Source organism: Paroedura picta, chromosome 3 (genome assembly GCF_049243985.1).
Source record: "Paroedura picta isolate Pp20150507F chromosome 3, Ppicta_v3.0, whole genome shotgun sequence".
NCBI classification, from domain to species: domain Eukaryota; kingdom Metazoa; phylum Chordata; class Lepidosauria; order Squamata; family Gekkonidae; genus Paroedura; species Paroedura picta.
Window position 1 is genome coordinate 46123765 of NC_135371.1, and position 24393 is coordinate 46148157.

The 24393-nt window shown below is 39.0% G+C and overlaps 1 protein-coding gene across 4 annotated transcripts in view; it reads right to left on the reverse strand.

Annotated features, from left to right (window-relative positions):
* Positions 1–24393, reverse strand: part of CACNA2D3 (calcium voltage-gated channel auxiliary subunit alpha2delta 3) — a 774612-nt gene that overhangs the window by 189453 nt on the left and 560766 nt on the right. For 3 of the 4 annotated variants that reach the window (XR_013229020.1, XM_077325514.1, XM_077325516.1), the window contains 4 exons: positions 21756–21773; positions 7923–7994; positions 6316–6396; positions 1814–1888 (listed from right to left, as the gene is read on the reverse strand). Coding sequence is in view for 3 of the 4 variants with exons in the window: in XM_077325514.1 (XP_077181629.1) it covers positions 1814–1888; positions 6316–6396; positions 7923–7994; positions 21756–21773 (246 nt within the window). In the remaining variant the exon portion in view is untranslated. The remainder of the gene's footprint in view (positions 1–1813; positions 1889–6315; positions 6397–7922; positions 7995–21755; positions 21774–24393) is intronic. The other variant, XM_077325515.1, reaches the window with a different exon arrangement.

Below are 24393 nucleotides of genomic sequence, written 5' to 3' on the forward strand. Positions count from 1 at the left end.
ACTCCAAGAGTTTTTCAACCTGGAAATGGCAAGCCTAACCCCCTATCATTCACCAGTGACTAGGGAGATTTGGGAACTCTAGTCATTTCCCTCTTTAAAATAAGGGCATTTTCACATAGTGGTCAAAATGGTGAGATGCCTGCGACCTGCAATAGCACAATAATAAATCAGCTATTCCTCCCCTGCACACTGCCGCATCTTCCCCTTCACACATTCTGCACAAACAGCAAAGAGAGCGAGAGCAACATGCTATTTCACTCACCACTTCCAGCCTGTCAGTCAATGGGGCCAACCAATCAGTGGACTGTTGATCTCGCCCCCCCCTTTTTAAATTGAGACTTACATATAGCAATGTGTATTCACTTCTATGAAAACATATTGCTACATTATTTACAGCCCCCCCCCCAAAAAAAAAACATGGCCAGCAATTGGAAGGCACGGGGAGGGAGAAAGATACCCCATCATTTGAAATAGCTGAAAGACTCCTGGCAAGCTCCCAGCCACCCCCCCAATCGATCTAGACAAATTAATCAGGGGTGGTTCCCCCCCATCAACCAATCATCCCCGCCCTGCCTCCTTTGCTGAGCAAGAAATGGAGGTGGGAGGGTGGGAGCGAGGGCGGGACATTGCAGAGCTGACTTTTGTGCATTTCACCTGCCATACATTCCTTTTGCTGATTGCCTAATGGTTCTCCACTGGTGGATCACACTTTTTAGGTTGGTGAATCCACTTTTTGAGATTCCCAAACTCATAATTTAAAATGGAGAATGTAGCAAGCCAGCTGCTGCCGAGACACTGGATGTAGTCAATGTCATGCGGAACAGCCGGAACATGCCACCTACACTCAGCAAACATTTCACTATATTTATCATGTGCAGAAATGCCCTAAAAGTTCCTTAAATAAGATCCAAGAAAAAACGCACATCATCTTTTATTCCTTATAAAGACTGATCAAATATAAACATTAACCAAGTCCTAACATTAAAAGGATAAATGCTGGTTAAAACTGCAGTTACGGTTTCATATATTGTACTGTACAATAATTCTAGTTGGTTTGGTATGCACATATAAGATATCTTCTGTTAAGATTTTACTGAAATCCACTAGTGCATTAGTTTCTTTCTGTGACATGATACCCACATCATATTCTAATACCGTTTCTTTAATCAGATCAATAAATTATGAACTTCTTTAATAAAATATTCCTTTAAAAATGAAACCCAAACACAACACCTTACACTAACTTTTTAATCAAATTAAATATAATAGTTATACCATTTTTTCCTAATTTTGGTTAGGTGAAAAATGGTGATAAGGGTAATAGAATAAATTTTGCTATATTACTGTTTTAAAGCTGGGAAGAATCCTTCCATCTCCATATAGCTAAAAATCAGTGAGGGGGGATTGTATAACATTTCTCTACAAATTTTAAATTGGAGTCCACTTAAACATGACAAATAGAGGCTATTACTTAAGAATACAGCATTCCATTTCAATGTAAGTGTACATAATTACAGCAATTTATGGCTTTGCCTTTCTGCACTTATGGGGGTTTGGGTCTTGTCCTGAATAACTTGTATGCAACTATATCACCAAACAACTTCTGTTATCATTTGTCTAGAATCTCAGGCTGAAATGTCTGCAGTATTTATGCTAAAATCTTGCCCCTCCCTTTAAAAAATTCTCTTTTGGAATACATAGCAGTTATTTTATTTCAAAATCTATATTCTAATGCAGCATATGTAAAATTTTAAAAAGTAAACATCTCCATGACAGCATGTATGAAATCAATCAGCACACAGCTTTGTCTTACCAGAGGCCTGAGTTCTGGATGAGTCAGAATGTATCCATTGTTTGTAATTGCAAATGCATATCCATGAATACCTAACTGTAAGAAAATATAGGAGAAGAGAACCTGAATTAGCACCGTGTCACCTAAGCAAGAGGTAAACACTTGAGTACTCTAAAAGGATCCACAGAACTTCCACAAGAGCACTGTCATACTTTTGTGTTAATCCCACGCATTTCAACGGGAACTGTGCAGGAGAATTTACCAACAGCCTGTTTTTTTGTCATTTACAGCTTAAACTGGTATTTAGAACTCAGTTATTTATTGAGTGAATCTCTCTCACACCTTTCAAATCTAAATAGTACACAGGGTGGCTCGCATCGACAACTACCCACACTCAGAGTACACCACTCTGATTGGGTTGTATTTTTTTAAAAGCATTAATAGCATGATCTGAATCTAAAGATGCACAGACATGCATGAACAGAGACAGTGAAGATGTATCTGACATCTTAGAAAGGCAGTTCCAAGGACTTGAATAAGTCAAAAATCCTGCGGAAACCCAAAATACAGCATTGCAAGGCTCTCAGCTAGCAGTGGGGTTGATCTCTGTGCTAAAACAGTCACATTCGGATGAGCTGTGTCACAGAAGCAGGCCATTAATTTCCTTGAATGTTTGAGAATGTTTCTTCTTTCTGGAAGCTTACAAAATGCATGGGAAAGTCAATGTTCTATCTTCAGGCTACTGCATCTCCACATTACATGGATCTAATTCTACTCACACAAAGGAAAGAGATTTCTAATTTGGAGGCTCATGCAATTTCCAATTTGAAACCAAAGAGATCTATGAGAAATAATCTGAGAGCAATGCACTGTTGCATTAGGCCTACAAGCACATGTATAATCAAATTTAGCACTGTACTGATTTCAATAACAATCCTCCCCCTTTTGACAATGCTCCACTTACACAGCTGACTGCACTCATTGATTGCAATAAATGTACCTCCAAATCACTGATGTGTAGTCATTAAAATATTCCTTTGTGAAAACCTGCTGCTGATAGCTTTGGCAGCTGTTCTGCACAACACAGGTTTACCACAGGGAAGGCAGACTAAATACAGAAAATAGTTTAAAACTCATTGTTTTTGGAGAGGATTATCAGTCGAGTTTGCTATAACTCATTTCTAGGATTCTGTGCATTTTCTCATAAGGAACTGTAACTATTTGTAAGGATTTCTTTAGCCTAAATATCACAATGATTTTAAACTAAAGAGCACACTGTCAAGAAAAGTCCCGTTTTATAATGATGATGCCATTGTATACAACACTGTGGAAACTGTATTTGCAAACTTAATGATGGCACAAAGTGATAACCTGCTGTTGTGCTCTTCCCATCTGCTCCTATTTCCCAGAAAGTTCATTTCTAACATAATGGAGACCATAATTAGGTACATAATGGTGTGAAGGGTGTAGTCATGATGAGAGGCAAGAACTAGCCAAGCCAGCCTAGAGTGCTACATTCTATTGTCGATTCCCAATACTCAAGTTACCAAATTATCCCCCAAGATACGTACTTAACATATTTGTACACTGTTCTTTCCCTTTAGCAAAGGAAAACTTTCAAGGGTGATCATAATACCAACATAATTTTCAGAAATCAGTTTTGCATAACGTGACCACCCGTCTCGCATTTTCTGGGACTGTCCCAGGTTTTTACCAAAAACCCCGCATCCCGCCGAAGGGCTAATTTTGTCCCGCAGCATGCTCGGCAGCCAAGATGGTGGCTCGGTGTTCTCTGCCCCAGCCATGCTGCTTCTTTGTTTGTGCCCATCCTGCGTTTACCTAAGTGCCGCCCTCCATTGCTGTTCTCAGCACCACCCACGTCTCTCTTGATTGGCTGTCATGTCTTTCTTGGCTGCCATGTCTCTCTTGATTGGCTGCCACATCTCTCATCATTGGCTGCTGCTTGGACGCTTCCTGCCTTGTTTGGTGGGTCCAGGCAGCAGCTTGTGGAGGCGAGGCGACGTGGGAGCCAGATTGCGAGTGAGGAAGAGCGTTTTTGGACTTTCTGCCTGCCTTCTGGTGAGCCTTCTCCCTCCCTTCTGAGCCACATGCATTTGTTTGTTTGTGAGATTTTTCTGCCTGCCTGCCTGGCTTCTGGTGAGTCCTGGGCCGTATGGTTGTTTGTTTGGCCTTTTTTTCTGTTTGTGTAGATTACTCCAGACCTCCAGGGGTAGCCTGGAGGTTGGCAACCTGCTGGTCAGTGCTGTCCCTCTTTCTCAATCTTGAAATCTGTTCACCTTAGTTTGGCAGCCCTCTCTAAAAGCCAGAGAGACCTTCTTAACTGCCCTCAGAAGTCTTTTGTATTGGTAGAGGTTAAATATGCAAAAATGTGAAGCTCCTTAAAGCTCCTAACTGACTAGCTTCTTCATCTGAAAGTAAACAGGGAGGAAGTCTGCTCAAAGGAGCAGGAAGTCTATAACTGAGCCAATAAGGACACGGGAAATCTGAAAAATTCCTTAAAGTTATTGATCTAGTCTTCTCACTCAATCACTCATCTTCCTTGATGACCCCTGAGGATATTCTTCATATGCTTTTGAACCATGCACACAATAGATCTGGCATATTCCATCATTTTCAAAGTTTGGGTCAAGCCACAATGGGAGTCCTAAATTGGGCAAAGTTCTAATAATGCTACAAGAATGGACTTTGGTGTAAAGAATGGAACTGGGACACTTGTTCATATGGGAAGAAAGAGATCTTCAGAAATGAGGGTGTCAGATCACAACAGGCTTTAAAATTAAAACCAGCACCTTGAATTCGACCCAGAAATGAATAGCAGAAATGCCATATCACATGTAGAAAATCAATAGTACCAAATAATAAATGTCACCAAAGCACCATCCTTATCAACAATGACTTTATTCTTCTCCAGATTACACTTCACAGTCATTTAACCATAACTTTCACATACTGGTTCCATTCAGAAACATCAGTTTCTGGACACTTATTCAAAGATATGCATTGTTGTGTGTCATCAGCTTAGATGATCATCACCACCTACTTTTGCTTTGGTTTCAGTTAAGGGTCTTATGTACATAACATGACTGATAATATAGAGAGCATTGGAGCTCCATGGGGCAAATCTCCAGATTCAGAATTTTTCACAATAATCTTTTGCACTTGGCCTAGAGCCTAAATCAGCCTAGCATTAATTTGGAGCTGATGTGAGAGATTTTATCAGCAATTCACAAAAATATCACCAATAGCCAAATTATGATTAATTTAGAACTCAAACTCTGGAACTGTTGAATGCCAAATTATTGAAAATCAGCTTGATGTGATCTAGCTCAGTGGTCCCCAACCTCCGGTCCAGACACCAGTCAGTGGATCAGTTGGTACCGGTCCGTGACTCCTCATTGTACTGCTCCCTGGCTGCTGCCTCAGGGGCTGCCCTGTCACTCTGCTGCCGGCTCACCTTTGGTGCTCTCCGGCGGCCACCATGGCTGGGGCTCCCCCTCAGCGTGGCACTTCACAGCTGCTGCTGGCAGTGCCCCCCAGCAGGTGGCAGGAGGTCAGGGGTGCCGGCGGGAAAGCAAATGGAGCAGGGGCTCATGTGGCGGCAGCGACATCCCTCGGCAAAAGACTACCCCCCACCTCAGTAAAATTGTCAAGCGTTGGCCGGTCCCCGGTGATAAAAAGATTGGGGACCACTGATCTAGCTGATATAATGAAAATGCAAAAGCAATGTGGAATTTGAACCTCAGTTTGCCAGATGCTGAGGGGTGGTGAAAGGATCCGGAGGGGAGGGTAGTGAAAAATTGGGGGGCAGTAGGAGAGCAGCAGCCTGACTCTAGCTAAATTTTCCTAGTGATAATCATTCTAAGGTGGCTTCCCTTTGCCTGGCTCTGGGGTAGTAGTGAACTTTGACTTCCTTGGTGGTCTCCCATCCCAGTGCTGACCAGGGCCAACCCTGCTTAGCTTCCAGAAGAAAACAAGAGTTTTAGAAGGTAGGCTAGATGGGATCATATTCTTGCTGAGTTCCTTTCCCTATTCAGACTGTCCTTCCTAGGCTCCACCCCAGATTTCCAGGAATTTTTTAACCCAGGGTTGACATCCCTTTCCCAAAGTCTCTATTGGGAGGTTGGAAAAGCCTTCTCCTGCTTGCTCCTGGCCATGGGATTTTCCATTGCTTATTTCTCTTGATCTCTTTCCCCATTTGTCTTTCTCCACTATGGAGAACCCAAGTGTCTTTAACAAATTACTTTTATGAAGAATGTATGTATTTTTCCCAGATTAAAATATGGTTACTGTACAACAACCCCCAAAAAACTGTAGGCAATTTGCAGTAGACCTAACAAAGAGGTGTGTGTTCATATGTATGTGGGGAGGGCACTAGGGATGTGGCCTGGGAGCCAAGGGGGTGCACACCAAAACAGTTTGATAACCACTCATATAAGTTGCATGATATAGATGTATTTTTAATCTCCTTCAATATAGTGAACTAGCAATAAAATGTTATTTACCTTGTATTTTGGAATAGTCTTTAAAAGTTCTTTTACAGGAACATCTGTGCCTACAACTCCTAGAAGAATGCCTTTCGATCTCTATTTCAAAAGATTTTTCAAAAAAATGCAGATTAGTTTAAAAACAATCACAGAGCAGTACATTCAATAAATAATTATTTCCCACATAGATTAAGCCTGCATTGAAGAGTGAAGATAACTAGCTAATTCTTCCTGCTATTGGAAAAGCTATTATTAGTGACTGCAGCTAATCTGGCTCATTAAGCATATATGTAAAATCAACAGTCATCTTCTTTTCCTTACCCAGGAAACAAAATCAGAAATGTTGTACCAAGTGTTAGTTGATAAAAGCACTTCGAATTAAAAACTGTAACTCGGGAAACAATACTAGACCAAATGCCTCAAAAAGATGAAATCTTTTTTCCCTCCAAGTCTACTGCTACATGATATCAAGGAGATGCAAGAAGAAAAGTAATGGTATGTGAGTGTAAATGAAATGTATATTTAAAAAAACAGATTGAGCACACATCAGTACAGAAATATGCCATTATTTTTGCTGGATCCATATACACGGTTTAGTCTTGGGTAGGGGGATACATTTATTCAACTCCAAAGAAGCACACAGGCTTCTAAGTACATGTGAACATAGTACTTCAATGTGTACACCAGGGGTTACCAATGTGATGCCCATGGGCACCATGGTTTTTGCCAGTACATTACCTGGAGCCCACCATGTATTTTTAGTTAGTAGACAGGGCCAGAGGTGGCTTTTATCCAGTAGGGTTTCTGATTAGCCACTGAAGATCTGATTGGTACTACTGAGTTTTACAAAAGCTGCTTTGGCAGCAGCTGCCACTACAGTTCAAGTGTCTTCACTGTGTGGCTGAAGGTAAGCTCTGTGTATTGAAGAAAATATTTTTTAAACAGTATGTGCATTTTAAAAGCTATCCTGTTACAGAAATCTGCCTGAAATAGTGAAGAATTACTATTAAAATTATGCATAACCTAACTTCCTGTCATTTTGTGTTTGGGTCCACCTTCCACAGCAGCCATTTTATGGTTCTACCCATGTATCAGAATTCCAAGGATGCCCACAGGGTCAAAAGGTTGGGGACCCCAGGTGTACATAGCTTCCTCTATGGGATTGTTATGGAACTACCCCTTGAAATTCTACTAGCTTGAACTACCTGTATTTGCACAGCAGCCTTGTGTGCCATTCCAAATAAAATTTAGAGTTGCTAGATCCCATTGATTGCAACAGCTTTGAGGCACATATATATGTACCTGCTCACCTGAAATGCATGCTATTTGAAAAATGTAGAAATCTTGAGTGTTAAGTATGAAAAACAGAAATCTTGAAAAAGGAGGAAGTTGAAATGTAGAAGAAACGTAGACATAAAGCACCTTTGCCTTTTATTCCAGCTGAATGCTCAATTTTCAGCTGTTTGCATTTAAATGTGTAAGCTATTTATTTTATCCTACTAGCAAATTTATATGTGAGATGCAGGAGGGAAACCTTAACTGTCAAGAAATATATAATTACATATGTGCTGCTTCTAAAACTTCCATATTGTAGCACATGGCTGGCATACAACATAAGTACTTACAGTCTCATTTTGCTTACTAAATACTGGCATGGCAACAGTGGTCATCAAAACCAATCCCTGATCGTCAGCAAGCTATGTTTAAAAAATAAGAATAAATATTAATACAGAGAAACTTGAGAACATTTTCAGATCAAAATTAAGAAAGCATCCATGTAAGTTCCCTTCTGATTAATGAACATGATGCCATTCAAGACGACATAACAATCTATATTGTATTACCATGAAGCATACTTCAGGTAGTAACTCTCAAACATTGCCTGTGTCTAGAGACAATTTGCAGTAAGAGAAATGTGTTGAGATATTTTTGCTCATCTGTTGGATATGCTTGGAAAATTTAGGCATTCATACAAACCTATCAATTTTCGGGATGTTTTTTGTTTCTAATGATATGACATTTGTACAGTCCATATCTTTTCATTTTATACACTGAGGTAATATTTATTGGTCTTAAAACTAGCCCATACATTACACTAGTATCGTTTTAAAAGCGGCATTAATGCCAGTGACATACTGTGGGAAATGAATATTTTCCTTAAAAATAGATTCAAGTGGGTAGCCGTGTTGGTCTGAAGTAGCACAACAAAATCAGAGTCCAATAGCACTTTTAAGACCAACAAAGATTTATTTAAGGCATGAGCTTTCGAGTGCATGCACTCTTCCTCAGACTAATGAACGTCCATCATAACAGTGGAAATATAAAGCCTAAGCTTATGCCTTATATTCAAGGGTCTTGCCTTGAATAAATCTTTGATGGCCTTAAAGGTGCTTTTGGACTTATGGATTTTTCATAACCTTCAGTGTTCTCAGCAACTTAATTACAGATCATGGAAAATGATGCAACTGACCTCGGTGATCTACCAGCTTAGTTATGGACCTGAATGGCTTTTTTGATAGCTTTTGGGGGATTTTCCTGTTCCTATGGCTCCTGCTTTTTTTGATGCTCTAGTTGATGTCTGGGATAATGAAATAATCCAGACAGTTGACCCAATTGTTCTTGTGTGCCCTCTCTCAAATTTTAGAACCCAGGTGGCTGTATTCACTGAGTTATTTTATACAATGAAAAGACAAGGGAGATGACTAGAGTGACTATGAAGGAAGACAAATCTGATAAAACATGAGTGAAGTCTCATTTTAAAGTGTACTTCATGATGTTTATGAGAGCAGAGAAACTACTGTTTCCCATAACCTTTGCCTCTGCAAAGGCCCATTATGCACGGAGGGGAAGGTCCGCATTTGGGGTGGAATGGCGTTGTCTAAAATCACTGATAACGCATGGCACCAGCTGCAACCGGCCGCAGATTCTGTGCAGGCTGCCGAAAAAGCCGCATTAGCGAAACACGGAAGAAAACGGAGCTTCCGGGCGACCAGGGCGCAACCAGAAGCGGCACCGGAGTCGCCGCGTGCATAATCGGTTACTCTGAGTTTTGCCACCATTGCATCCCATCCCGTACGTAAGCGGTTTGCTTCGTTCCTCCCCCCTCCGCGTTTTCCATGTGACCTGAAACCGCCATTTCAGCGGCCATGCATAATAGGCCAAAGTGTAGGCCAGAAGAATTTCTGCAGCTGATCAGATTTACCAGAAGGAGGTCTGGCTTATTTGGTGTTCAAGTTAGTTAATATTGCCTTGAAAGAGGGGGTAGTTTCTCTAGCGTTGAAACAGGGTGAAGTGTATCAATTTCTAAAGAAGCCTACCCTGGACCCAGGAGATCTTAACTATTGACCAGTCTCAACTATTCCATTCTTAAGCAAGGTGACTGGCTGGACAACTTCAAGATTTCCCAAATGAAGCAGATTGTTTGGACCCTTTTAAATCAGGTGGACCCTTTTAAATCAGGTTTGCCCTGGTGGACAACTTGTACCAGGAGATGGACAGAGAGAGTAGAACTGTTACTTTTCCAGGATCTCTCTGCAGGTATCAGTACATCAATCATGATATCCTTCTGAACCACCTTTCTATGCAGACTGGGATGCACCTTCTTGTGGTTGCTCCAGTTCTATTTGGAGAGTAGAGTTCAGAAGACTGTGCTGGGGAACTGCTGTTTAGCCTCTTGCCCTTTGGTCTATAGGGATGCACAAGGCTCCATCTAGTCCCTGTGTTCTAGAGATTTAGGCTGGGTATCACCAATATATTGATGACTATCACCTTGGAGAGAAAAGGGAAGGCGACTGTAAGTCGCTTGAGCCTCCTTCAGGTAGAGAAAAGCGGCATATAAGAACCAACTCTTCTTAATCTTCTTCTTCTTGTTGGTCCTTACAGGGGCAGAAAGGTGGGGTATAAATTTTGTAAATAAATAAAATAAAACGTTCAAATAAAGCAGTTGAGGAATTGTTATTCTAACCCATCCATGAGCATACTGGCATCTTATGGAACTCAAAGGTGAAATGTTGAGAATTGGCGAAATAATATTTCAGTCATCAAGATACTCTGATGCTGCCCTCAAAGTTGTCATACTTCAACATGGAAAGGAAACGTCAATGTAAAATTTCTAAGTTACAATTATCAGCAAATTCATTTATGCTGTACGGACAGTGCATTGCCATTATGCATTATTTTCTCATTATAGCAGCTAATTCTACCTTTTCAACTATGCCATGCCTATACCTCAGTTAATGCCCTTGTAAACAGATCACTCAGTTTTATTATTTTATATATATATATGGAGTCTACATATACACATCTTGGTTTTTTAACCAACTGTTGACAGTTCCCCACATCTTCAACCTTTAATGTATCTAGAAGGTGAAGATTAAAATTTTGACAAAATAGTTTCTAATCAATGAAAGCAAATGCTACAATAAACCAGTTAGTTGTTATGTTGCCAGAAGATTCTCTATTGCTTTTTCAGCAACAAGTTAACATGCTCACCCCTTTGGAATTTAGCACATAAACCCTAATGCATATTATTAGGATTTCCCCACAACATTTTACTTAAGAAATGTACAACTATAAAGTGGATGCAACAAACTTAATAGATAAGAGAAAGGTCTGGCGTTTTCTGCTCATGTAAATGGGTGAGCAGAATCCAAATCATATTTCTTAACAGAATTCATCATGGAACACTTTAAACTCAAGTTTTCTCCAAAAGAGTAATTCAATAACAGTTTTTAGACATGCTTCATAATTGTTATGTCATTGGTCTAATTCTTCTCTTCTTAGAAGTTTATCTTTTGTATACATGGTAGACAATAGGCCAGCTCTTTGTCATATTGCTATGGAGCAGAAAAGTGTAAACTTCCTTTGACAGCAAAGTTTTCCAGAATAAGGATTCCATATTTCATCAACATGCACAGTACACTTAGGAGAAAGTTGAACAGATAGAGATAGGTAGGAAACTTAATTTTTGATACCTGCCTACCAAGCGTCCAACCTATATGCACACAGATAGCTAAGAGGACAACAGATATGCAAAGAAGGGTGAATTATGTCCCATTTCCCTTGGTTGGAAAACAAAGCTTATGATTTGAAGCAATATCCCTGTTACAAAGTAGGGAGGAAACTTTGCTCCTTCAGTTGCACCTTGTCTTAGCAGATTTTTGCAGGGATCCAGTAACCTCATTTTTTTCTGCATTAATGCCTTTTCTTTCAACTAAATCACATGGGGATGTTGCTCATAAGACTTGGACATTAGAGAGTTCAATAATGCACTAGATGTCTAAACCAAAGTAATTCTCAAGAGTTGAACTATTATCTCATAAGATGTGTATGATTAATTTTGTCAGATGTGTATGATTTAGTTAACCAGGATGTAGTAATAAGAAGACTTGCATTTAATGCTGTTTACCGATGTCCTCTGGAGTGTTAGGATAAGGAGAAAAATCAAAGCACTCCAAAGGGTTTCAGGGATTTCTCAGGTGACACTGGTGGTCTTATTCCTCAGGAATTGCTTGGAAAGCTTGATAATATCTCACTGACTTTTAATTATTCTGTAAAACATCAAGAGTGCTCATTTGGGTCCAACTAAGAATATTTCACTTGTAGCTGGTAGCCCTAATGGAAAACCAACCAAATACTGCAAATAAATGCCTGTTTAGCATGCTCCTCTCCTCTCCTCTCCTCTCCTCTCCTCTCCTCTCCTCACCTCTCCTCTCCTCTCCTCTCCTCTCCTCTCCTCTCCTCTCCTCTCCTCTCCTCTCCTCTCCCCTCCCCTCCCCTCCCCTCCCCTCCCCTCCCCTCTCCTCTCCTCTCCTCTCAAGATACATTCATCATTTCACACTGCTCCCAGGGTACATTCGCCATATATTTCTGACAAGAGAAAAGGACATCCAAAGAGCTTTTTAAACTTTCAATTGGCCCAAAGGTCTGCGCACTCCCTGAGCTTCTTCCCCCCACCCCACCCCTCCACATACACACTTTGAAAAGCAAGCTGGCAATGCTGCAGTGTAAACTGCCTTTCAAACATTTTGCATTCTGAAAATATAAGATGTGTTGCATGGGTGAGAAGCTTTTTCTCAAGAAACAAAGCCCAACTTGGAATGTACATAGATTAGGGCAGCTATCTGGATCATGATCCTATTGTGAGGGATGTTGGTGTTGCTTCACTTCATGAGACTGTTTCCTATTTTGAAATCCAGAGGGACAGAAGTATTTTAATGTAACTCTTAATGCAAGCATCAGGAAATAGCACGCGTGGGCTATCCAAATGTATTTTTACATCAATCCATACACAGATAAAAATTGCAGGATTTGTCTGGAAATCAAGTTGTGTGAACTAGTAGTAACTCAGAGTTTTAGAAAGTGTGTACCATGTTTTTCCTTGATGCTTATGTAAACTAAGTACCACTTGTTTCTGTCAGTGGTAATAATCTTTTTTATATATAATTTATTTTCAAGATCTTCAGCATTCCAGCTCCAAATGGAAGAGTGTGCATTTGTCCTTTGAAATGCAAGAATAATGAAATTAAACTCAATAATAGAGTCCAGATTCTCCCACCCCCGTTGCTTTGATTTTTAAAGGCAAACACATTGCTGTTGGATTTTAAGTGCTATTACGAAAGGATATTTTTACATTCATGAGACATCTACATTTCCTAATTGTAAATGATACACACATTTCAACAGATGGAAACTTTTAAAGAGATAATGGTTTTTGAAAAAGAAAACCCTCTTTCAGAGGAACAGAATTTCAGATTTTAAAACTAGTACTTTCCTTTCTTATGTCACAGACATAATTAAAATATCTTCATTCCTTACTCGTGGAAAGACAAAAGCAGCACAGGATGGTGAGATGCTCTAAGCACACAGATCTCCACAGCTTTTCTCTTCTCTGCAGAAACTATCCAAGATGACCTTGACCACAGAGGAGAGAGTCATCATCAAATCTGATTTTACCATTATTATCCTTGTTTTGATCCTAGTTAGAATGCTTGATACACGGGATTCTTATAAAGACTGGTTCAGATTTCAGCAGTCAGGTTATTAAATAGACCACAGAGAACTGATCACATCTCACAGTGGCTTAATGGGTTACACTAGGTACCAGTTTGGTTTTTGGCACAATTCAAAGTGCTGATCCTGACAAGGGCTTGTTCAAAGTATTCTGTTGAATCAAGGTAAGTATACCCATCATTTCCTGGGTTTGCACTGCTGCCAGCTGGATCCAGGCCAAGTCCCTGTAGCCTTGAATGGTTCGGCCACAAAACTAGGCTTGATAATCTTTAAAGTCCTGAATCCTAGGTCCAGGATCTCTGAAGGACTGCCTCTGTCCAGGGGATCATCTGGTGAGGACCATTAGTTTAGATGGCTTTAAAAGGACATCAGACAAAATCATGAGAGAAATGCCCTTCTACAGCTATTAGCCATAATGGCTGAAAGAGACTTTTGTGTTCAGAAGTAATATACTTCTGAATGCCAGTTGAAATCTTTCAGATGCCCACTAACATTTTGCCCAATTTTTGGTGGCACTGTTTTTGTTAAAATTATGTTTGCAACCCCCACTCCACCCCAGTAGCGGCTATATCTGTTCTGTTGTTCTTTTATTATAATGTTTTAAACTAAGTATTGCAATGTCAGTGCTTTGAATAAATAAATAAAAGCATTCCATATTGGAATATGCAAGATCTGTAGTGTGCATGATGCAAAAGCATGTGAAGACTATCCAACATGGGACATTAGAGAAGATGTGTATATTTAGCATAGTTAGATTAGGAACTTCCCAATATTCTTCAAATAGTCATCTCTAGTGTTCTGATTGGCTCTTTGGCCACTTCCTGCCCCTTTGAGCCCATTTCCTTTTTGCTTGCCTACTCAATGGATAGAATGAAGTTAACAGACAGTTAGACAGACAGTAAGGACAATCTCCCTCTTTCTACAAAGCTTTTCCCTTTGAAATAAAACTCATATTCTTTTAAGCAGAGTGGTGCTCTGTTCTCTTTGAATATTTAAACTCTGCCAACATTCCATATATCTTCCTAAAAGAAATATACAGTCCAAAATTCATTCCATAGTACAGACAATCCTAATTAGGAAGTTGACAAAAACAGCTGCTGTCATTTCCCTATCCACAGTTGATGGATATGGGAGGATTGCAAGTCCTGACATCTGGTCTCAGAACCTCAAGTGGTCTCAGAACCTCAAGTGGACAATGATACAGGATCTCATACATCACTGATTTAAACCATACCTTACTTAAACTTATAGAATGGGAGTCACATGAGATAAGCAGAAGAGGAGAAGGTGGTAAAATACATGTGAGGAAAAGCTCTATCAGCAGTGCAAGAAAACTTGGTGACATGAGCGTCAATACCAAGGCTGTCTGTCTGCATTCTGCATCCTGAGCTTATATGGGTAAAGCAGTTAGAAAATGTAAAGAGTTATCAGGTGTTACATGAAAACACACACACACACACACACACACAAACATCTGAAGCAAGCTCAAGGAACAAATTTAACAGGTTTACTCAAGATTACAGAGCAACCTCTAGGAGATTAGTCTAGATTTGATGTAATCTGAAGGTGGAAATAATAAAATGAAAGGAAATCTGCAGCAGTGACCAAGTAGAAAGGAGGTCCAAGGAAAAAGGTATGCCAAGGGGGAGTTGAAGGATATAAGCAACAGAGAACTGTAAGGTGACTTGCCTGTAATCATATGCCATTCAAGTCTACCAGGTTAGTTAAAGAGGCCAGTCAAAGCTTTGCTCAGCTTTTTCACAAGAATGGGGTTTTCCTGAGGGCATGTACTTGATAGTAGAAGTAGTCAAAGAATTAAAGAGTCCAACTTGGCCTGTCATGAAATGCTGGAACCATGAATTATGAAATGCATAAATTGCTATTTTCCAGGAACACTGGAACATATAAATCAGAGCTTTGTCAGACTGTTCTGACCCTGCAAAGTTGCATCTCTTCCACCGTTTTCTGACTTCTGCCTTACAAGGATTTTCAAAATGTGAAAAGGAATATACAGCATGAGATGTAGTCCTGATCTATTTGGAAGGGAGAGGCTGAAGTTAAAATAGATACCATTAGTTCAAACAGCCTGTCTGGAAGTTTCAAATGTTACATTCAAACTGTTTTAAAACTGAAAATGAAACCATAGTTCCCAAAATAACGCAATTAGGAAATTATATCCCTGTATGGATCTATGAAACAGGGTAGTGTGGTCCTGTTAGTTGGCTGTGCCCCTTTCATATTCCCAAAATCCATGTAGTGATCATATTATGTCTACATAAGGCTCATAACCATATATGAGTCATGTGATCCCAATTGTGTAGTGTGCAGATTACATGACTGGAGACAGTGCATAGTAGAGACATCAGATGCAGGGCCAGCCAACATATATGCTCCCTCTCAATGTATCTAGTGAATATTTGCATGGGGCTTCAGTTACAGAGCTTAGCTGATTTTAACAACTTTAAAATGTGATCCTTTAACAACACCAAAGGGGGGGGGGGTAAAAAAAAGGCTGCCTCAGGGAGGGGAGGCAAAATACTTCTATGTTATTGTACTGTTTGTTCGTACTCCATTTGGTTCAATTTAACAATTTGAGTAACTTTAATAAAAATGCTAAAATTTCTGCTGATGCATTTCCATGACAATATCAGAGTTGCAAATTTTCCACTTGCCATGTAATTCAAAACCTTGAAGAATGAAATAGTAAATGAAGCAAAGAATGATAAATGATGTGCCCCAATTGCTGAAACAGAATAGTGCCAAGATAAAAGGACAACACACCTTGCTCAAACGTGTTTTGGGTCAAAGAGAAAGACAAAGGAAGCTGCTGGGAACTTTGGTGGAACAGATATTGCCAAAGGCATGTTCTAAAAATACTAGCAAAAGAAATGGAATGTTTTCATGGAAGAAAAAATATTTTTTCAAAGCAGGGACTCTTTCATTAATATGGCTAATATATAGTCCCCCCCCCCCCCATCTTCATACAGGTTCAACATAAAATACTTCACAACAGGAATAGGATAGCACATCTTGAAGCCTGCTGTTTCAACAAAGCAAGTAAACCAATACCCCAGTGGGCCATTGCAAGGGAATAGTTTGTTCTTAAAGAGACAGAACAGAAGAGGAAGCAAATATCTAAATGCATAATATATGGAGCACAGAATAATCAGAAAAAATTAAGATGTCTTAATGAAAATGTAATGCAGGATTGGACCCAACATTCATTTATACTGTTGTTAAGTTCAGTTTTTGACTGTTATCCTATGGTGATCAAGCACCCATAAAGGTAAAGCACCGAGTCATGTCTGACCCTTGGGGTGACGCCCTCTAGCGTTTTCATGGCAGACTCAATACGGGGTGGTTTGCCAGTGCCTTCCCCAGTCATTACCATTTACCCCCCAGCAAGCTGGGTACTCATTTTACCGACCTCGGAAGGATGGAAGGCTGAGTCAACCTTGAGCCGGCTGCTGGGATCGAACTCCCAGCCTCATGGGCAAAGCTTCAGACGGCTGCCTTACCACTCTGCGCCACAAGAGGCTCTCAAGCACCCATACCCTATTCATATATTTCATTAGTGGCAGCAGCCTCGTGAAAAATGGGTTGTTTATGAAAAGTAGCTGTCAAAATCATATCAGTATCAACAATGACGCCAATATCAAGTGCACCACACAACCTTTATGCAAACTGATTGTCTATAATCTTTTATACTCATTTCAAGCAGTACAATTAATTATATGGAGATGTAGACTTATGGTCTTAATTTTCTGTGACTTGCTCACATAATGAGACCATAAGATCACCAAAAAAATTACTCATTGAAGGCTAAAGGTTGGAAGTTTTCCCCAAGCTGTTATTTTCCTCAAAAATTGTGAGTGAATTGTATCCTCTCTGTTTCTTCTTCATCTAGGGTGTTCATAATTTAGAAACATTACATTTCCATCTGTTACTTTAATTATGGTATTTTGTCTTTTATCATCACATGATACAATAATAGCTCAATCATTGCTACAAGAAAGGCTGCAAAGACTTTGGTAGTCAATACAGAATGATGCAAACAGCCATAAATACTTTGAGTACTAAAAATATACTCTGATAAACACTGGCATTTACTGGTAAATTATGGAAATAAGAATTGACATGGATTAATATGAGCCTCCTTCAGGTAGAAGGAGGCTCATATTAATATGAGCCTCCTCTACCCGAAGGAGGCTTCTTTGAGCCTCCTTTGGGTAGAGAAAAGCGGCATTTAAGAACCAACTCTTCTTCTTCATCTTCTTAATTGTAAGATAAGATAAAATGATGAATGACAGAAATTATTAAATCATAAGACTTTTAGCATGATCATGCCAAATGGTTTCTGCAATCATTAAAATATGGAAGGAAGAATGATATCTCTAATTAACTAAAGGAATATGATTGGCCCTAAAATTCAATGACAAATATCAGAATATTCTGCATTTCCCACTGCCCCCCATAAGAAGAATCACTGTAAATGTAAACCTTGACAACATTTTAAGGTGTAGAATAAAACATGCACATTGCTTCTTATTGAATATGAAATCATCGGGACCTATGCTGGGAAAGTAGCTTACTTTAAAAATATAAAAATGTTATTAAATAGTGGTAGCTAGAAAAATATGTTATCAAAACTGTTATATATTTACACACAAAATAACTATGCCACACCCAATCTAACAAACATCTAGCAAATAGAAAAAATGAAAGTAATTGAATTGAATGGCAGCATTATTTTTCTAGAACCATTTGAAGATTTAAAGGATTGTGTTTATAGATTGACTCTCAAAATGAGCACTTAGAAAAAATTTGCAGGTTAACACACCATTTTCATCAAATATAATCCATCAGAGCACATTTTATGTTGCAGGATGTATAACAGGGGTCCCTAGACTTGTTGATTTTGTGGACACCTTTTGGATCACAGTGGTGTGTGTAACAAAAAGAAATGGCCACTTTGGGAGGCAGTGCCATAAATACACAGGAGTCCCAAGTGTAGTGAATAATTTGAAAGATACACTGGGTAAGAAGATTGAGGAAATAAAAACAATACTGCGGTTGCAGTTGCCACAAAAAACGTATTTTAATCTGCACAGCCAATTGGATCTTCCATGGCCAATCAGAAGCCATGCTATGTAGGAATCACACCTGGCCCCATCCACTTTCCAAAAATACAACGGGGACCCCAGTGTACACTATAATTAAAGACAAACAGTGGTCCTCTTCAAAGAAACTTCAAACTGATACCTATATTTGAAAGTTTCACAACGCACCACAAGTTTTTGCTAAAGTGTGTGGAAATTCAACATTTCTATATTACACAAAACTGGGTAAAATTAATTGGCTCTCAGCAGCATTCAGTTTCCAGTCAGAGTTTCATACCATGACTAATGTGAGCTTATTGTCTGATATGGATCTGAAGATGTTGTAGCTGTCTAAAATGCTTCTCTTTTCAGACATCTATGACTTCATGATCCAAATTTTCCACAATGCGAGCACACGTATGCCATGCGTTCCACTGAGACAGTATTCCCCAGTACAGGCAGCAACTTATAATGACCTATAAACATTTGTTGCACATTGTACTGACCCAGGAAGATGCTATCAATGCCTTGAGAATTGAACATAAAATTAAGCTGGGAGCACCAAAAAATGCCATTACAGTGTCCAGCATCTGCTAAGCATAAATGAGGCTGGAGCTAAGCCTGAGAACAACAATATTACATTTTAAATCAAAAGTGTGCTGAAAGCAAAATATGAAGGATTTGCAACAATAACTAGCAGACAATCGGGACACTCTCCTACAGACTGGAACAGGAATGAGAAAAGGAACTTGACCAATGAGGAAAGAATTATTACTACAATGTGGAAACCCTTAGACGATTTTTTTTAATATCACAAGAGAACCTGGGCTTCTGAAGGCTGTTCCAAGTCGAGGCAAAAGAACAAGTACATACTGCAGCAATAGTTGCCCAACAACTGTAACTGCTTACTTGTCATGTAATATAGGAGAAAAAAAATAATGCTGGATCTCAAGGCTACATGGGAGTGAGAGCCTTCATCTCACACTCTGGACTGGAGGCCCTTCCATAATAATGGCAGGAGAAGCCAACTGTAGTTACCTTCTGATTTGGAAAAGGGACTATATCTAGGCTTAAAGTATTACTTCAATTTTTCCAGTCCAGGTTGTTTATATTGGGTGTGGGGGGTGGGGGGTGGGGGCTGAGTCCTTGGCCTTAATGTTATTCACAGGTTTTTAGATCACACACTTAGCGACTGTTAGACATAATTTCCATGTATAAAGCCGCTGTGTTCTCTATGATAAATGTTCTGTCTGTAGATATATTACTTTATATCCCACACTTCCTTCAAGAAGCCCATAGGAGTATACACTGTTCCCAGTAATCAATTTTATTACCACAATAAGGATGAATGAGAATGGTTGGGCTAAATTCACCCATTAAGCTTCATGGTTAGTGGGGACATGGAACTACAACTTCTTCATTTCAGTCTCTACACCATACTGACTCTCTTTCTTGTCCTTGTAGGAAAGGATGGTCTCAAGGCTTGCATATTTCTGTGTTACAAACCATGGGTTGGACACATCATAAAATTTCTGCTTAAGCAAGCAGAAATCTAAGAAAACGAGCACAGCAGCTGCTTACAGGGTCTTACTTATTGTATCTCCATTTGTGTTCCCACTTGGACAATATCTTGTGCAACCAAGTCTTGGGGTCTCAGGATGTGAATTAAGCAGCTTTTCCTTTCTCAAAAATGGCCCCTCACATGAGGCAATACGGGAGGCACAAGATCTCAAGTGTGTATGTTATGTTTCATATGATCAAATGAGGACAAGAGGAGATGTTACATAAGATCTTACTCAATCACTTCCCCAAGCAGAACTGGTCTACGATTCCTTTTTTTAATTTGTGCAGTGACAGCAAACGACATAGAACATAAGAGATACAATTTTGATTGTTTTCAGTTCATGTAAAATATGGGTCCAGAGATATAACTAAATGTCACCCTATTATCATGTCGCTCTTCTTACCAAATTTGGAGTTTTTTGAGAGGAGCACTGAAGAGAAAATACTTCATGTGTCTCTTGTATCAAGTCTTGTTTTGCCCTTATTAATAAAACCTACATATGCAGAATTTCTGTTTTGGATTTCTCCCCAGAAATCGCCTTTAATCTGCCTGAACCTAAAAATAAGATTATACATATATAGAAGGAAACTGTTTTTCCAAAGCCCCATGCAGCCAACCTGTCCATATATTGACTCAACACACGGAGAGGAAGAACGAGCCAAGTATGGTGACCCCCCACCTCTGAATAACTGCTGAGCCATCTGCACAGTGCCAATGTGCAGAGGAAGTGCTCATACACGTGCCTCCTCCCTGTGATCAACCATGTTGCTTTCCCAATGTTGCTGATTGGGGGGGGGGGCTGCATGCAGGTACTTTCTCCATCCGTTCATATCCTGCAGATGACTCAGTGATGAAAGTGGGGGGTAGGGGGTAAGGCCTGCACCCACATTCCCTCTCTCCCTCACCATGTGATAAATTAATATGTAGATGGGTTCTCCACACAGATTTTTAAAAAGCAAGGATTTTGCAGTTGTGCACATACACCGAGGGCTCTCAGTCTATGATCGACATGACTTTCCAGTTTGAAACTGCTAATCAAGGGATGAGTGCAATAACATAGATGTGTGACAAAAAACAGTCATTTTCTCTAACCACACAGAAACTCTTGGAAGCTATAAAACTCTACCTAATTGTAAAATGGCATTCTAAAATGTTGCAGCTGTTGTGTTTCAAAATTATATTTGTGAATTTTACAAGAATGATGCAACAGCATCAAGTGATATGTGGCCACAATTATCATTGTGATCATGAAATGCAATGGTAGCTCTGGATCATACCATATCAAAGCAGAAGCTGTACTACAACCACAACGGCACATTGCATGGAAACCTGGACAAACTGTATGTCAGATGTATTGAGAGGTTTTTGACAAGACAATACAACAGGGACCAGTGAAAGAATATAGTCATACCATGAGTTCTGTTATTCCTCTGGTAGGGTGTGCAAAGGTTTATGTATGGGTTTGTCACTGTTATGTCCATTTGATGGCTGTCTATTATTTTCACAGTGATAACAAAATGGTTCCTTTCTTGTATGAACCAGGAAGCCACTTCTTCATTTTATTCAAATAGCTCTCACGTTGTATCTGAATTGTAACACACACTGGGTTGCTTTACCACTTACAATGTCTGCCTTTGATTTAAGCAATGTCATGCTCCACAGTTTATTACAGCTGTGACATTGTAAAGCATTTCACTGATCACCATTGTACTAGATTCATGACACTGTTGAAACATGAAGAGCTGGTGATTTCTTTGAATAAGTATTGATTGAAAATAGTTTACCTTTTGAGCCTGAGGAAGCTGGGAAAAACAAGAACAGAATAGAACAAGCCATCATTATATAATTGATGTGAAATGTTAATGCTAGTTTAGCTGCTTTATTAATTTAAAAAATCACCAAGGTAAACAAAAAAAGGATAAAGTAATAAGAAAAATATTTCCAATTAGTTTAATATTTTGCATAAACATGGGGGTACATTAATAAGAGAGTTGGCCTGCTAAATATACCCAGCACCATGCAATTGGTTAACGTGCTATAGTGCTAGAGAAAGGGGATCATTTCCCTTACCGATATGGTATTGCACTTGAATTTAGTAGTTCCATCTTTCTGTACACAAATATAATTCAGTGTGGAATTACCTGCATCTTTTCAAGTGATCCTTTGCTAATCTGTAAATTACCCATTACTATAAAAGCCCATTCTGCTCAATTAGTCTAACTTATGATTGGGTATGGACATTTAAACACAAGTATGAGCAGCATACTTTTGCTCATGTATATAAAATGTGACTTGAGTAAACCAAATGGCATTCTAAATGTGGGATCTTATTTTTAATAAAAGTGGGATTGCAAACAACGTGAATTATGAGCCATTTATAACATATTCTGAACAAATTGTCCAATAATACCTAAGTAAGGGCATGTTCCAGCAAAAGTTACTCTGATAGGTCTCATTGAATTCAGTGAGAAAGATGGGGAGGAAATTATTTACTCACTGGAATCAATGGAACTTAGGAGTGCTTATATTGTGCTTAACTGTGGCTAGATGATGCCTTAAGAGTACATACTGATAGTATTTCCATTGTAGATATCATTATCTGGGCATTCCATGGCATATAAATCAAATAAATATGACAGGAATTAGGCTGTACAATAACACACTATACATATTATTACCTAAAAGACAATTATTACATTTCATAATATGAATTATAGAAAAAATGCCATAGTATTTGATGCCTACTTAAACAACACAGTTGAGCAGTAACTAGTAGGTTCAATAATTATTCCCATCTGAGCTTTGCTAATTTCTTCAGATGCAATCAGTTTCAAACCATAGGGAAAAAAATCTTGTTCTTAATGCCCTTAGCAGTGTTTAGATACCAGTGGCAAATGGTTCCATTAAAAAACCCAACAGAACATAGACATCAAGAAGACACATTAACAGCCACATACTGGTTCTCAAGAAAGGGAAATTTATGGAACATACTCCATACAGAATTTATGAAGTGCATACTCTATTTCCCTTTAGTAGATTCATACCTAAAGATTCTAATAAACCTGGGCAAAACACATCGGAAGAATTCCATACTCCTGGCCCAGGGCAATGGATTGTTCTATAAAAGATGCCTATCAATTTGAATTTCCTCCCACTATGTTCATATTTCTGTGCCTTGAATACTGTTTTGTGCTTCAGTTAAAAATAGATATACCCATACGTTTTCTGGCCTGCATTTTTTTGCTCACACTGCATCATAGGTTTCACAGCTTTATGGGCTGTGAAACACTGTCAATACAGAATTAAGAAGAACTACATTTATTTACAATTGTCATCTGCATTTACCCAAGTTATTAATAATGTTGTTATCAGATGCTGGCCTGCATTTCTGACAGTTTCCAAATATGTGCTGGCTAGGATAAACATGAGCTTGCCCTTCCTTATGTCTTAGAGCTTGCTTGCCCCTAAAGCCCAATTCATATAAGCATAATTTGTAAACATATAGAAGTTTAGTTGATTCTGGAATGGCCACCAACATTTTGAAAGCAAGATTGGGGAGAAGTGGATCTTCAACATTCAACTTTAATTCTACATATATTCTTAATTTTTGTGTTGATTTTTATTTCAGATAACCAAAGAAAAAATGAAATGAGACTTTAAAAATATTTGAAACTTAATCTGAATTATGGATATATGAATGGATAATTCGGCAATATCTTCTTGAACCCATCTATTGCACACTTGAAATTCCAAACACTGGGCAGTGAGATGAGTTGTATACTTCCTGCTGGGAATGCAGCTGTAAGCTAGGAATATAGTTGCCTTTGAATACAGTTTGTTAACTTCTTCAAATTAAGAGTATAGGACCCATGTTTTAGTCAGAGAAGGAGGCAACATGTTAGAATTGCATTGGCCACCAACTTGTTTCCAGACTAGGTTCAAATGGCTTGGACCAATAAAATCCTAAGTGGCCTGGGTTCTGATACTTTAGGGTATGGTTTTTCACATATGATATTACTTCTCCCACAAATTATTGTATTATGGATAACTATTGATGCAATTGCTTCATCCATCTGTAATGAGGTTGTCCTAAACCGTGGTGGATTCTGTAACATGGAATTCTATTCTAAGGGAGATTCATTACATTTGATATGGTGTTATTCTTATTTAATTAGTAATTATGCTATTCTTGTATAATTATGTAAATCTTGTGCAATTACACATATATCACATTTTATTTATGTTCTCCTGCTAGTGGCTTTATATTTGTACTTTTGGTCAATTTTTACCATTATTGCTTTTCATTACAATTGGCTTGATCTTGTACTTCTGTTTTGCTAATAGTGGTGCTTTCTTTTGGGTGACAGAAGAACATCTGGTATTGGCAGGCACATCTTCCAGTAGAGGTGGGTGCTGCCATTT